Here is a 16,480-nt window from a genome sequence, read left to right as displayed (position 1 = left end):
ATGCCGAACATTCATACTTAAGGCATTTCAGCACATTTTGAAAGCCAGACTTTTAATGATATAAGCTTATCCTAGGTCTCCTGCCCATTCTCTTCGTACATTGTCCCAGGTAGGTGGGACAAGTCTTTGTGAACTGGTTGAGTTAGTTGTCAGGGACCTTGATGGTATGAGAGGAACTAAGTGTAATCTGCAGAGCGAATAGCACTGATGCTTTTGAGTGAGGGTGTTTGTGTTCCCTTCACACAGGCCAACCAGACTGTTTCGTAAGAGCTTCTCATCCCCTGTTCATTCTGATGCTTTTTACGTGCTAGGGGCTGTGGGGGCTACAGAAGGATGAGTGTGGTATCTACTGAAACAGAAATAAATTAACCCTGTTACAAAGCAAAGTAAAAGACTGCAATGAAGACCCAACCAGGTGCTCTGGGAGTGTGAATGGTGGCTCCTAAAACAGGCCTCTTTGTGACTATGGGGATGGTTTATTCTGCCTGCTTCAAGTTATATAATGAAAATCATTCTATGTCCCCAGCAACTATCAGTAGCCACCAGAAAGTTGCACATTCATTCAAATTATTCATCCCTCCCCTCATGATACACCTATGCTACTGAGTACTTAACCGTATTCCATGCCTGTGCATGCCCTGGAGCCACAGAAATAAATAAGTTGGTCTTGGTTTTTCATACATGTCCTTTAACTTTGTCTATCACAGATAATAGACTCCTGAAGTCGTGTCTTCATTGTTATTGGAAATCAGTCTTATGTAGAACTTCAACAAACCATTTTGATAAAAGAACCAGGGAGGGTGATGGCTTATTTGTGTTGAGATTCAGAAGTATGGGTACAATAGCCAAATACTTAGCAGTTATATTAAAAGTTAATATAGGCCAGGCATGGTGGCTCATGCCTGTAATCCCAGCACTTTGGGAGGCCAAGGCGGGTTGATCACTTGAGGTCAGGAGTTCAAGACCAGCCTGGCCAACATGGCAGAACCCCGTCTCCACTAAAAATACAAAAAATCAATTAGCTGGGCATGGTGTTGCGTGCCTGTAATCCCAGCTACTCGGGAGGCTGAGACACAAGAATCACTTGAACTCAGGAGGCGGAGGCTGCAGTGAGCTGAGATCGATCGCACTGTTGCACTCCAGCCTGGACAACACAGCAAGACTGCATCTCAAGAAAAAAAAAGTTAATATATAATCTTTTATCCCCCCTACCCTAACTTGAAGTTAGGGAGAGAGGCAAATTCAGAGGATGTTAACTGGATCCCATTGTGTGTTAATCACATCATGAATTTTCTTAGGCTCACGGGATTTATCCATCTGTACTTTTCATTGGGTAAAAGAAAATAGAACCATTTGAAATTTTTTTTCAGATGGGGAAAGAGTTGATAGTTTATGTTTGGCCCAATTCGCTTTGTGTTGGCTGACTTGGCTCATTCATTGGCTGAGTATTTGTCAGGCATCTGCTGCATGCCAGGGACTGGTTGAGACCCTGGGGATGCAGTAGACAAGCAGCCAGCTAGGCCCCTGCCCTCAGGGAGCCTGCCCTCCTGCATGGGTCTCTCCTCACCCTCTGTCTGTGTGAGGAGCTGGTGCAGCCTTCAGAGGCCTTTTGGGCCCCCACCACCCTGCAGGAGCCTCCTTCTTCTCTATTAAATGTTCTCCTTTGCTGGTACAGCAAAGCTGAGACTTCAAATTGGATGTGTAAGGCCTTTTATAAGAGTGGTTGTGCTCAGCCCATTGGGAGAAGGCAGCTGGTCTTGCAGAGAGCTCTGCTCATCCAATGAAACACAGGTCCCTTGATTTTCATGGAATATTTCCCCCTCCTTTCCATTCCCACTGCATACAGAGAAGCACGTCTCAATTTTCTTCTTTGGGGTCACATACAGAGATGAAGAACCTAGGCCTGAATGTGAATTGAGACCCATTGTCCGGCCCTGCATACCTGCTAAGTGGCCTCTCTGCACAGGGGCCAAGAGGTTGTGGGGTACAAAGCCCCTGACCCCCAGCCTCGGTGACACAGCACTTCTTTCATCTTTTCGATTCAGCCTTTAACTCAGGGAGCGCGACCCAAGTAGCAGCCACACGCAACCCACTCTGCTAGCCCAGGATGCTCAGACGTGACCCAGACACTGCTCCTTCCCTTGGGGAGCTTGTAGTGGGAGGAGAGACTGTAGGGCAGAGCACAGGATGTCGGGGGAGAGAGATACAGGGAGTCCCAGAGGTTGGAGAGGTTTGGTTGAGGAGTTAGAAAACGAGGCACCATTTGGAGGGATCCCAGTGAATGGACATGGTTTCATCACACTGATGTTAGAGCGGTGAAGGTGCCCTAGCCAGAGAGAAAACCATGCAGATAGGCAGGGAAGATGGGGGAGTGGCCAGAAAAGAGTGGAGAGCCGCCACGCTGCACAGTGATTCCAGGCGTGTATGAATAGGCTTAGGGCCAGTAGAAGGGAAACCTCAGGGCTGGCTGCAAGGGAGCTGGCCAAGGTGAAATGTACAGCAATTGGCAATTAATTGACTGTGAAGGCAGCAAAGGGGAAAAGTGTCACAGGTGACCATCATCCCAGGTGTCTATGTCTGGATGATGAGGATGCCTGCAACAGAAATGGGGCAGTCTGCGAATGGGCCAGTGATGGAGGAGAAAGCGGTTGGCAGGGGATGTGGTGCACATGGACTGCCCCGCTGAGATGTTTGTGGTATCTAGCCACAGGATCCATGCTGAAAGTAAGGCAGCTGGTTCTTCTTGCCCAGTCTCCCCACTGTGTGATCTATCTTCTTCTGCTGTATGAGACACTTCTTCTGGATTTTAACATCTGGCCAGCATCTTTTCCACATAGGGGTTTTTTGTTTTTTGTTTGTTTTTGCAAAACACTGTGGATTTGGGTCTTGGGAAAGTAGATAATATTGAAAAATCTTTCCAGATACTTGAGCTGAGAAGTTGTGAATTTTTTTCATTTTTATGAAGTATTCCCGACCGGGTGTGGTGGCTCATGCCTATAATCCCAGCACTTTGGGAAGCCGAGGATCACTTGAGGTCAGGAGTTCAAGACCAGCCTGGCCAACATGGTGAAACCCCATCTCTACTAAAAATACAAAAATTAGCTGGGTGTGGTGGTGGGCCCCTGTAATCCCAGCTACTCAGGAGGGTGAGGCAGGAGAATCGCTTGAACTTGGGAGGTGGAGGTGGCAGTGAGCCGAGATCATGCCACTGTACTCCAGCCTGGACCACAGAACAAGACTCCGTCTTAAAAAAAAAAAAAAAGTATTCCCAAATGGAGCCTCCCCTCAAAGCTGGTATGAGTGAATATGACAGGGCAAGACCACTGTGCATTTGTTTGTGTGTCACTAGCCCCTTGGTTGTAAATGTCATCATGGATTATTATATTGTATTCTGATAAAGCCATTGATGGCATGTCACAGTTTATGCTTTCTGTTACAAACGTAATGGCTGTTCCTAACATATTTTCTGTTAAGCAAAGTGGTAAAATTATTGCATATTCTGCTTTCTCTTAGAATATAAGAAAGCCCGCCAAGAGATAAAAAAGAAGTCCTCGGATACGCTGAAACTGCAGAAGAAAGCAAAAAAAGGTAACTCCTACAATTCTGCTACTGATGTTACTTCCTGATGGAGTGCTTGATTTGTTTTTGAAGTGAAAGGTGTTCACTTCAGAGACTTCCTTAAGTATGACGGCCCTGGAAAACAGATGGGAGCAAATAGGACCTATCTGAGTTCACATTCTCAAAGTGCAGAATAGGTATTAATTTGAGGCCCTTGTCAAGTGGTACTTGACGTGTTCCTTCCCTAACCTTTGTCTTCCAAGTTTGACAGTTTCCATGCCTATTGTGCTTTGTAATGATACCTATAAATTTCTTAGAAGCCTTGGGATAATGCAGAAAGGCCTTTATGCAAATGTTCTCTAGTGATTATTACAGAAATTATGTCATTTTCTCCTGCAGCTTTCACAGCCTATAATCTTCAAAACCCTTTATTAAGTCTTGTGAGAATGCTAGGAATGGGTGCAGGGGAAGCTGGTAGTCATGGCCATACAGGGGATTTTCCATGGTGTTCATGGGGAGGAGCTTGATAATCTATCACTGAGCAAAACCAGGCAAGATGCCTTTCCCCCATGTCCTTGTTTATCCTCCTTCGCAAACCAATGAATCGTCAGATCTTTGACCCATCTTTGTTCCTCCAGAATGGACTGGGAGTTCGGAGAGAAAAATCTAGCAGCATCCACTTTGCAAGCACTTGTGACATTTTACTACCACCTAAAAACGTAGGGACTTTATCCTGAGCTAGAGAAGGCGACATTCCTTCCAGTCTATTCTTCTTTGACACCAAGTTTCTGAATCTGCTGCTTCACAGCTGATAAGATGGGGTTCTTGCGTCAGGCTGCTCTGTGGGTGGTGTTTACCATTAATTTGAGACAACCTTTTCGAGATGGGATCCCCCAGCCTGAATCTTCTTTCCCCTAAACCAGCAGTTCTCTGTTGGAAATAGAAGAAGATACATTTGGAGAGATGGGATCGTGGAGGGTGGTGTGTAGTGGGGTGATGATAGGACACAGTTTTTAACCTTGAACATTTCTATAAAATGAGCCCCCCACCCTGAATTTTCACAACAGCCATAAACCCATTTTGAGATAAAGGCAGCAGAATTTTCACCCACAATCGGATTTTCCATCAGCATTGGCCCCAGCAGTTTCTTTCGTATGTTTTATTTTAGTCTGGAGCTTCTCAGATTTGTATCCTCTCTGACCAGGGCACCTGGGAGCTAGTGTTTGACAAGTAGTAGGGTTTGTGACATGGTAACATTTTAGTGACTGTAGAGGTAAACATTTATAAGTAAAATTACTACTATATTCCATGAAGTCCGAGGCCTGGAGGAGAGCAGGCTGGTCACAGTTTGGGGCTGAACTCCACGTAACTGACAGGTTGGCAGCTTTGAGAGAGGAAGGATTCCTGGGCTGGGAGAGATGGCCCAGGGAAGATGCTTAGGCTTAGAAAAGGTTTGGGAGTTTGGTGAAAAGGATGAAGGAAGAAAAAGTAGCTATTTTCCCTCAGCTTTTCCACCACTCACTTTTCAGAGGCCCCAAGTTCTTGGCTGCAGTGATAATCCTTTTATCTAAATTCTGCATGGAGGCTGAATTGGTCCTCCTCTGTCACTCAAAGTCACTGGCATTGCCCAATTAGCAGAATTTATACCTCTGGGTGAAGCCTGATAGGGTGATTGCAGTGCAACATCAAAAGAAGTTTCTGGCAATTAGACCTTCCTAGCACTGGCTCAGGCTGCCTGCAGGATAATAAGCTCCCTATCAAGGCTGGATAGGAAGATTTGGGACCCACGGGATGCTGGACTGTGCGTAACATGAAGAGAGGCATCTGGCCCTGGGACTTTGGAATGATTGGCATTTAGTTGTGTGGTTTCTTAGGGCACATTGGCCTGACGGATGAGAGAATGGAGGCTGGGATCAGGGGTTTCTGAAGCATCTGTCTTCTCAGCCACGGCCTTACACCGGCAGTCTCTGGCACCATGTCTTTTCCACATGGTGGACTTAGGTCCACGAGATCGGTCAGATCCATAGCTTGGAATGTTCTAGAGAATTTCTAGTTACTTCAAGATACAACCAGAAAATAATTTTTATTTCTATCCTTTATAAAGATTTTTTTCTAAAATCTGTGAAGTGCAGTTTTGGACCAGGTGTTTCTATTTGTATATTTCTGGGATGAAAGCAGCCTTCTGAAAGGTACTAGAGTCACATTCGGACTGGACTCTTTTATGGAGAGCTCTCCTAGGAGGCATATGTATGGCTGAGAATGGACTGAAGAAAACACACTTAAGGGCTGGAAGGAATCTGGTTATTTGAGGCTTTCAGTTGTTTAGGGGTCTGGTTAGCTGACATTTCCCTTTCTACTAGAAAACCTCAAGGGATCTGTTTAATCTCCTTCAAGTGGCAGATTCCCGGACCCTTGGTTTGTAAAAGCATTAGCAGTTCCTTTTGACGCACCATGCATTCGGATGGACGAAGGTTTTGGATACATTTTTTTGTCCTGATAGAGGGAATCTGATGTATGCAGCCAGATAATCACTTCCTTTTTAATACGTTTCCAGGAGATTCTCAAGCAGCTTCCTGCCACGCCTTTTTCAAAAACTCTAATCTTTGATCTAAAAATTCTTCGGACTCTCCTTTTAGCATTTCAAGTGCCTTTGTGCCTGTAAGCATGGTTTTACCACCATCCTTGACGTGGGCAGACACACACGGATGTGATTTTTTGTGAGTGTCTCACTTTCGTTCTTACTCTGCAGATACCACCTTTTATCACATTCTTTGACTCTTTCCTACTATAGAGAGAGGTAGTTTGTAATCTAAAGTTGTTTAAATATTTCCATCCAGAAACTTTCAATGGTTTGCCTTTGGTAGGTTTTATCTCAAAATCATTTTTTAGCAACTTGGAATATGCTATGGCTGTGGATGAGTGTGCCTGTTTTTCTTGAAGGCAAGCTTGTCGGATGCCTACTAGAAGTAAACATGAGGCAAGGAGTTAGCCAGTCCTCACCCTCAGAGGAATTCTGGGCTTGTGCACAGGGTCAAGAGCACAGGGCAGAGCCAGCATTGCCGACAGGTGGAGGGACAGAGGCAGCAGGATGCTGGGGAGATGGTGTGGAGCAGACCCAGCAACCCTGGGCTCTGAACAGTGTCTCTTGAGCCCTCTTCCTGCTTCATGATAATCAGCTCATTGCCTTGGAGGTCTTGGAGTTGACCATGACCCAATGGGGAAAAGTAAGAGAGAGCATCGGAAATGAGAGGTGTTTTACATTGTATTTACTACCTACGTGTGCCACCCGATCATACGAACTCAGCAGCCTTATTCTCATTTAGCTCCCATGTTACTATCAATGTAAATTAAAAATTAATTCTGGGCTGTGTGCGGTGGCTCATGCCTGTAATCTCAGCTCTTTGGGAGGCTGAGGCGGGCGCATCATGAGGTCAAGAGATGGAAACCATCCTGGCCAACATGGTGAAACCCCGTCTCTACTAAAAATACAAAAATTAGCCGGGCGCGGTGGCGGGCGCCTGTAGTCCCAGCTACTCGGGAGGCTGAGGCAGGAGAATTGCTTGAACCTGGAAGGTGGAGGTTGCAATGAGCCAAGATCATGCCACTGCACTCCAGCCTGGGCAACGGAGGGAGACTCTGTCTCAAAAAAAAAAAAAAAAAAAAAATTAATTCTTGTAAAGCCTCTGTTTCCATCTGTAACTACAAAAAGTTTATAAGGGATTTTTAAAAATAATAATGGCCAGCATTCATTAGGTGCTTATTATGGTCATTGTTCACTTATTACTATGACGTCATTAAATCTAAGAAGTCTTGATTTTTTTTTTTTTTTTTGAGTCAGCATCTCACTAGGTGGCCTAGGCTGACCTCAAACTCCTGGGCCTCAGGGATCTTCCCGCCTTTGCCTCCCTAGTAGCTGGGATTACAGGCACACACCACCGCGCCCAGCAGGGACTTTTCTTGAGAGAGAGAGAGAAAACTGGAACATTGTAATATGTTAACTGCACAGCTGATATTTAAATAGTTGACTCTATCACTTTCCACTAGAGGCCGCAAAACCAACGTTATAAATGTAATAAACAGACAGAGTTCTATCCTAGAATAGTATTTGCTGTTATACTACAATTTTAAACTCTTTAATTTTTTTTTTCCATTTTCATCCCACCCTAAGCTTTGTTTCCTAAGAATTCCTAGATATTTTTCAAGTGATGGTAAATGACACTCGAAAGGTTTTCTTGCCAAAGCTTAGCTTCTTCTGGGTATATATTCTTCATCTCTCTTTTTAAAAATCCTTGCTGTCTTCTCTAGGGGTGGTCATTACTAACTGGGAAGGTTTTGTTTAGATGAGAAGGAAGGAATGTTAGTAAGACAGAGAAGGGGAATGTGGGTTTAATCAGCCCTAATAGAAAATGTGGTGGCGAGCCATGGACTGTTTAACACATGAAACAAAGGTAGGACTGCTGCTGCTTGAATACCGGTTTGACTTTATTATTTTCCTTTTTGTGTCAATTGTGTATCCTGCACTTTCTCACCGTGTGCCCCCCCGCCAGTGGACACTCTTGGTAAGTCTACCATCCCAAATCTCTGGTGGCTGCTCACGGTGTGGTCCTTGCTGTGGGCTTTCCGTGGTTGTCCAGACCTCTGCTAGCTGCCCAGGTTTTCCTACCAGCTCAAAACAATCAACTGTGCCTACCTAATTTTCCACAACTTTAAGAAAATTGTGTGTGCGTTGTGTTTTAATTGTTTTCTTTTTTGGATGTTTAGCCATTCACAATGTTAGCACAACACTCTGAGAGCCTTTGAATCATCGTAATTCAATATTAGACTCATGGAAAAAAGAAATACAGAGTGACTCAAACTGTCATTTCCACAGTAAATAAGCATTTTTGCATACATATATACCTGTGTATATATGTATGTATATATTTATGCCACAAAACATAGAGCTGCAAGCCTCAAAATAATTCTCAAATCAGATTTGGTTGTGTTAAGCTTGCAAAACATCTTTAACTTTGTCCTCTCTGCGAGACCATATAGTTCTTTCCATAACCAATGATTCATTTTTAAAAAAATAAATCAAAAGTATTTCTTATTTCAGTAGAGTTTGTGAAATGTTTCATTTCAGAAGTATCAGATCTTCCAGTTAAGTAATCAGAATGATTCTTCTTGACTGAATGTTGAACTTCACTCTGTGGGTGATCATGCTGCCAAAACTTCAAGTTGCTTTTGGAGTCTTGTTGCTGTCCCTCTGTCCTGGGAGGTCTGTCTGCGAGGTGTCCGTGTGGTTTATCTTGCCTGAGTGTGCCCAGGTGTTCTCTGAGCATTTTACTGAACAGCTCCAAAGAGGCTTTTGAAGTGGCTTCTGTATTTACAGCAAACCCAGTGCACAAAGGTCTCCTTTGATGGTTGGGGCTGACACGGCCCACTATCTTAGGGGACACCCATCTGCCTCTATTTCCCCTCATGGCGATGTTGGGCTAGTGGTTCCCCAACTTTAAAAAGGATCATCCTTTCCAGTTCTCAACATTGTGATTATGAAACAGCTTGCACAGTTTCTAGTAAACCTTTGGAAGGAAGGTAAGACACAGCCACTGTTTTGCTTATTGCAGTAAAATTCACATCACAGAATTTATCATTTTAGCCGTTCTAAAGTATAAGTTTCAGTGGCTTTTAGTACATTCATGGTGTTATGCAACCATCGCCACTATCTAATTTCACGACATTTTCATTATCCCCGAAAGACACCTCATGCCCATTAAGCAGTCCCTCCCTGTTTCAAAGTCTCCCCACCCACCCTGACCCTGACAACCACTCATCTGCCTTCTGTCCGTGGATTTGCCTATTCTGGACATTTTATACAAATGGAATCATATAGTACATAGCCTTTTGAGGACACAGTCCCTTGAGTCTTGAGTTTTACTGGAACCTTTGCCGAGAACCTGGCATGAGTCAGTTCATGGAGTAAATAGAGCATTTTATTTATTTGAAATGATGGGAAGTCAGTTTGGAATGAATAAAGTAACTATATAGCCTTTTGACTTTGTAAGTTCTAAAGATTCTGCTTATCTTTCAAAGACAAATCTCTGCAACCCCCTTTAATTTTTTCTCTTGTAGGGGCTGGTTCATAGGGCAAAGCCACAGTGAATTTGGCTATAAAGACACAAGAAAAGCTATATGATTTGTAGCTCTCATAAATGTTTAAAATATTTATACAGAGAGAAAAAAATAATTCTTTAATTATTTTTAAGAATTGGCTCGGCCGGGTGCATTGGCGTGGTGGCTCACGCCTGTAATCCCAGCACTTTGGGAGGCCAAGGCAGGCAGATCACCTGAGGTCAGGAGTTCGAGACCAGCCTGGCCAACATGGCAAAACCCCATCACGATCAGTGACACGATCTCAGCTCGCTGCAACCTCCGCCTGCCGGGTTCAAGCAATTCTCCAGCCTCAGCCTCCCAAGTAGCTGGGATTACAAGTGCCTGCCACCAAACCCAGCACATTTTTCTATTTTTAGTAGAGACAGGGTTTTGCCATGTTAGGCAGGATGGTCTTGAACTCTTGACCTCGGGTGATCCTCTTGCCTTGGCCTCCCAAAGTACCGGGATTACAGGTGTGAGCCACCCTGCCGGCCAGTGCTGGGATGAATATAAGCATAAGGTGTAACCTGGGGGCAGAGAGGAAGGAGCCTCGCTAAGCCTGGGGGTAGAGTAGTGATAATGAGGAGGAGGATGAGGGGTCAGCTATTGAAGAATGAGGAGGGGATATTCAAGGTAGAGAGGACAGCATGCACCAACACATGGCTCTTGTCATTTAGAAAGGAGCACCAGCAACAGTGGTGAAGGGTAGACGTGTCACACTGTGTGTGATGCTCCAGGGACAGCCTTGAGGCAGGGCTGTCGTCCCACCAAGGGTGGACTGTGTGCATAGAGAATCATAGTGACCCCTGGCTACTCAGCCTCTGGCTTCCTGGACCGTGTCTCCCCACCCCACACTGACCTGCCTCCAGGATGGTTCAATCACTGGGCCTCAATTCTGATCAGACTCCAAAGTGGACCCCAAATGCCTCTCCACATCATTCTTCCTTTCTTGGAAAAAGCCTGTGAAATGTGAATCCTTTCCCCTAGGCACAGTGGTTTGCTCATCCCCCAGCTGTATGCAGCCTATGCACTCACCCACAGGAATGTTGCTTGTGTTTACAAAACCAGCAGAAAGCACTCTCAGAATGACCCTGAGACCTGCAGTCAATGGATCAATGGTTCTGCCTCTGTGGTAAAAATTGAATCTGTCTAGATTCCCTGCAACCCCACCCCCGTTGATTTTTGAAGAGGGAGAGTACTAGGAGCTCTCCTTCCCACAGGGATGTCAGTGGAGTGAGGAGGAAGAACAAGGAGCAGACGGTGGGATGGTTCCAGCCAGTTCTTCAAGGCCAAGCCCAGGGCTTAGAAGGCTGATGAGAAAATACAGAATGTAGGCACAGCCAGACCCCTTCTGTCTGGGTGGAAGCAGGGGTGGTAGAATTTTACCCTTAGACCTATTGTGACGATCAGAAAGCTGCCCTTGACCTGAATCCATAGATGTCTGAATTTAACTCAGAAATCTCCTCCAAGGCCGGGCACAGTGGCTCATGCCTGTAATCCCAGCACTTTGGGAGGCGGAGGCAGGAGGATTACTTGAGGTCATGGGTCTGAGACCAGCCTGGCCATCATGGTGAAACACTATCTCTACTAAAAATACAAAAGTTAGCTGGCTGTGGTGGCGTGCACCTGTATTCTCAGCAACTTGGGATGCTGAGGCAGAAGAATCGCTTAAACCTGGGAGGCGGAGGTTGCAGTGAGCCGAGATCGCTCTACTGCACTGCAGTCTGGGCGACAGAGTGAGACCCTGTCTCCAAAATAAAAGAAAAGAAATCTACTGCAGAGGGACGTTGCATTTCAGGTGAATGCGTATAGCCTTCGGAGACTGGGCTATTTATTAGATGTATTTTATAACTGAGGAGTCTAGGTAAACACAAGCCAAACAGATCCACCAGAAGCCTGGAGCTATGAACTCTCCCTTTGCAAAGCTTGTCTCCGGTAAAACCTCACGTAGACACAGCTCCTTGAGTGCCTTGCCCATGACTCTGGTCTCAGAATGCCCTGGGTGTGCCTGTACACAATAGGACTGTTAAGGTGCAGTGCACCTGACTTCCCTGTGGCTGCATTCAGGGATAGGGGAGAGGTATGTAGAGTATGGAGGCATGCCAGGAGCTGAGTATTTTTCTTAGCATTACTTTTTGACCAAATACAAAACAGCAGAGAAGGAAACAGACAACTTGCTTGAAATATTTATTCCTTGCATAATATGGTTTTCATCTCCCTAGAGAATACTAACGGGATGGGCAAAGCCTGATGGAATGGCAGGGTGGGGAAGCAGTTGCTGCCTCTCTTGAGTTGCAACCCATCAGCCATTCATGGTTTTCGTAGGACTAATTGATTCACGCCTGGTGCCATTCTTCCATTCATAAACATCCTTGACTGCTGCAGATGAGTCCTGCAAAACGCTCCAGCCTCCATTTATTAGTTTGTTCTTTCATTCATTCAGGAAAGGGGTGTGACAAGCCTCCTCTGTGCTAGACTCTGTTAGCTGCTAAGGAGGTAAAAGTAGCATCTACACTCAAGCTCTCCCCAGAACGAAGAATGCATTTATGTTCCAACATCAATTCTCTGACCGCAGCTGGCTGTCCTATTCAGTTATGACACTACCTAGTGTTAGTGTAGACCCCACAAGCTAAGAGTTCCGTCCCGTGAGACTGCCCCAAATTCAGTCACGAGCCACAAGTGGGGTCCTCAGATTCCTCACACTTCTGCGCAGCTGAACACAAATTTGGGGTTTTCTATGACCCCCTCGCCCATCAAGTTTAATAATTCTCTAGAAGCACTCGCAGAACACAGGAAAGCACCGCATTTACAATGATTGGCTTCTTAAAAAGAATGCAGATTGTAGCCTTGTTTACTACATTAAAGATGTTCAGGACTCTGCTGAAGCCCTTGAAGCCTTTTTGGCTTCTAGATAATTCCACCGTGACAGTGTGTATTTGGATTAGACTGTGGCTTAACTGGACATCCAGTTAGCAAGTGGTGGTTGTTGTCTAGGTGACAAATGATGGTGGCCTGGGCTCAGGGAAGTGACCACAGAGATAGAGAGGAAGACAGGTGGATTCAAGAGCTACTTAGGAGAAATTCAAATGAAAGAAGGAAGAGTTGAAGGCGATGGTAAATTTCTGGATCCGGTAGTCAGGTTGGCAGATGGTGGAGTATTTCTTTAACCACAAAGGAAGAAGCATTTTGGAGCCGTGAGGATGCTCTGTTGGAGACACTCTGGATGGTGAGCTGCAGGTTGGCCTGGGACGTTTTTTAGTTGTTCTCTGAAATGTCTCTTTTTATCCTTTGCTTTGATAAACAACTGATTGCCCAGGGACCAGTGAAGAATCTTGATGATAAAACTCTTACTTGTAGTGAAAGAATCATGAGATCTTTTCCATTTTCTTACATCAAAAAGGACCTTGAACTGAAAGCTCTCTTTAAAAAACAAACAAACAAACAAACAAACAAAACCCACCCTACCCTGCATACTATCACCTGCTAAACTACCCAGTGTCAGAAGGACAACTTCAGAGATGCTGTGGTGGCAGCTGATAGTGCCTGACATTTAGTGAGTGCTCAGCACGTGCCGGGCGTTGTTCTGAATGCTTCATGTGGATTAGTTCATTTCCCCTCCCAGCAGCCCTGTGAACTCGATACTGTTATTATTTACATGCCACAGGTAAAGGGAAACTGGGGCACAGTAGGTTGAAAAATAACGGAAATTGAATTTGTTTGAAAAATTTTAAGGCTAAAAGCCTTCAGTCTTATCTAATCAAATCTATCTTTTGATTTCGGGTTGGATTTTTCTTTTGGGAATCAGTCAAAACCCACTGTGGGTTATTAAGGGTAGAAGATGACTTACAAAGGGATAATGAGGATAGCCTCCTTTTGCTGGGAAGACAGAATTTTTCATTCCAAATTCTAATCTCCAGTGTCACCTTGCATGTCCATTTCTGGATTTATATTTTGTATTTTAGTATTTATATCCCATGTTTCATTTGACTCTGGGATACGAGCAATTGTCAGATGCACCATTATTTTCCAGACCACTAAGAAAGGAAAAAAAAAAACCTACCGATTAAACTGTGACACACCATTGATTGTAAGACACACCCTGATTGGTGAGGTGTAAAAATGGGGGAAAGTGTCTATCTTGGAATGAAATCGAGTATGTGTGAGTCAGGGGCAGGTGAAAGTCATTTTGCAGGATTCTAATGGCTTCTCCATACACCTCTCTCCGAAGAAAGAAAGGACTTGGCGTGTTTTGCTGACTCCTGGCAGCATTCTTGGCCCAACGTATCCTGGGTTTGCTCTTCCCCATTGGAGAGCCCTTTGCCGGAGAACAGCTGCTGGCTTGTTGAGCCATGAAGCTTACCATGTGAGTGCAGCTTGTGTCTGAAGAGGCTGGGGCCAGTACAGATAACACGAATCACATTTCACTGGCTTTTTGATCAGCTGTTTAGCTCCCTGGCAGCTGGTTCCCAGCATTCATGTTTGCTGTGAGTAGGAAACACAAAGAACCTCATCTCCAGAATGAGAAAGACTTGGGGCTGGATTCTAGCCGTGCCCGTGGCTAGCTTAGTGCTCGTGATTGCAGCCCTGTGCACACCACTTTGCCTCCCTCAGTCTCAGTTTCCCCATCTATCAAAAGGGGTATTCATTCCTGCCTTGAATGTGTTATGTAATGATTAAGGAAAATAAAATGCAAGTGTTGAAGTTGATACAGGATCTGTATTTCATTCCAGAAAACTCTAAAGTTTCCTCACTTAAAAATTCCTTCCTTCTGTGGCCGGGTGTGGTGGCTTACACTGTAATCCCAGCACTTTGGGAGGCTGAGGCAGGCAGATCACTTAAGGTCAGGCGTTCAAGACCAGCCTGGCCAACATGGTAAAACCCTGTCTCTACAAAAAATACAAAAATTAATCGGACGTACTGTCTTGAACCCAGGAGGCAGAGGTTTCAGTGAGCTGAGATTGTGCCGCTGCACTCCAGCCTAGGCAACAGAGCGAGACTCTGTCTCAAAAAAAAAAAAAAAAAAAAAAATTCCTTCCTTCTTTAGGGGTGCTGCCTTGGCCCATGACATGGTGCATTCACAATGCTTTGCCCAGGAACATTTTCTGCAAAGAGAATCATCATCATTTCCCCTGGGGTTGGGGGATAAGGGGCTCCTGGCTGCTGTTCATCAGAATTCCCCAGTGTGAATACACAAGACCTGGAAACTAGCACCAGGAAAAAAAAAAAAAAAACTCAAGACTGAAGATGCCTAAGATATTACAGAAGAAAGCCAAAAGCAATTCTTTGCTCAAGAATTTTGTCTGGGAAGCCCATCAAAGGCACCCCCTCCCTCCTCCTCTTGGCTGCTTGGTGGTCCTGGAATTGGGTGGTTCTGAAGCATTAGGCCATTTAAGGGCATGATGGCTGAGGCCAGTGAGCAAACTTGGTCAAGTTGTATCAGTGCTTGATTCATTTACAAATATTTGAACACCTGCCACCTTCCAGGCAAGTGTGCTGACTGAGGAGATACAGTACTGAGCAAAAGCATTCATGGGTTCTGCCCCCATGGGACTGCCCCCTGACTAGAGGAGACTGACGTCAATCAAATAACTAGAGAAATAAAGATGAAAATCAAACCAGGGGTAGTGCTGTGAATAAGTATAAGGGACTTCAGAGATCAAGTAAGAGAAGCCTAATCTGGGGAGAAAGTTCACGGCGGGATTCCTTGAAGGATCGAGAATTAAGCGAGACTTGTAGGATAAAAGGTGTTAGTCACCTGCCCCTGACTCACACATACTCTATTTCATTCCAAGATAGACACTTTCCCCCATTTTTACACCTCACCAATCAGGGTGTGTCTTACAATCAATGGTGTGTCACAGTTTAATCGGTAGGTTTTTTTTTTCCTTTCTTAGTGGTCTGGAAAATAATGGTGCATCTGACAATTGCTCGTATCCCAGAGTCAAAGGTAGCAGAGGGAGAGTGGAGTGAAGATGGGAAGGGGCCCAGGCCCTGGAGGATGAGAGGGAGAGGAGAGAGGGAGAGAATGGCTCACAAAGGCTGAGGCTATGAGGTAGACAGGCATGACCTTTCATGCCTTGCAGGGCAGGCCACGTAAAGGACATTGGACTTTTCTTGAGAGCAATGGGAGCTGTTGAAAAGCAGTGAGAATATTTGCATTTTGAAAGTAATCCACGGCCGGGTGTGGTGGCTCATGCCTGTAATCCCAGCACTTTGGGAGGCCGAGGCAGGTGGATCACTCGAGGCCAGGGGTTCGAGACCAGCCTGGCCAACATGGTGAAATCCTGTCTCTGCTAAAAATACAAAAATTAGCTGGGCATGGTGGTACACGCCTGTAATCTCAGCTACTTGGGTGGCTAAGGCAAGACAATCTCTTGAACCTGGCAGGCGGAGGTTGCAGTGAGCTGAGATCACGCCACTGCACTCCAACCTGGGCAACAGAGCGAGACTCTTGTTTCATAAAAAAAGAAAGAAAAGAAAGAAAGTAACCCAGGGCTGCTCTGGGAGAGCCAGTCCAAGTGCAGTCTGCGGTGAGACATTAGGGGCCGTTGACATCTGTTCAGGTGAGAGATCGTGATGGCCCAGTGAGGGTGGAGGTAGCAGAGGTGAGACAAGAGGATGGAGTCAAGTCTGTGGAAGCTGGAATAGCCAGGACCGGTGCTCAAGGAGTCAGTGGTGACTCTCCTAACACTGCCGATGGGAGTGAAGTGAATGGGCTTTTGTGTATATTAAATCAGTATCAACACAACTCTGAATTTGTGGACATCAAAAGATCACTCTGTCTTAAAAC

At 45.3% G+C, this 16,480-nt stretch overlaps 1 protein-coding gene across 7 annotated transcripts in view; it reads left to right on the top strand.

Moving 5' to 3' along the window:
- MTSS1 (MTSS I-BAR domain containing 1) overlaps nt 1–16,480 on the top strand; it is a 180,288-nt gene that overhangs the window by 142,234 nt on the left and 21,574 nt on the right. For 4 of the 7 annotated variants that reach the window (XM_012507918.2, XM_030795150.1, XM_012507912.2 and 1 more), the window contains exons 6-7: nt 3,514–3,588; nt 8,106–8,117. In XM_012507918.2, coding sequence (XP_012363372.1) covers nt 3,514–3,588; nt 8,106–8,117 — 87 coding nt within the window. The remainder of the gene's footprint in view (nt 1–3,513; nt 3,589–8,105; nt 8,118–16,480) is intronic. The other 3 variants (XM_003256187.3, XM_003256188.3, XM_030795151.1) reach the window with 1 other exon arrangement.

Source organism: Nomascus leucogenys, chromosome 16, assembly GCF_006542625.1.
Source record: "Nomascus leucogenys isolate Asia chromosome 16, Asia_NLE_v1, whole genome shotgun sequence".
Classification (NCBI taxonomy): domain Eukaryota; kingdom Metazoa; phylum Chordata; class Mammalia; order Primates; family Hylobatidae; genus Nomascus; species Nomascus leucogenys.
This window is presented reverse-complemented; position numbering and strand designations above follow the sequence as displayed.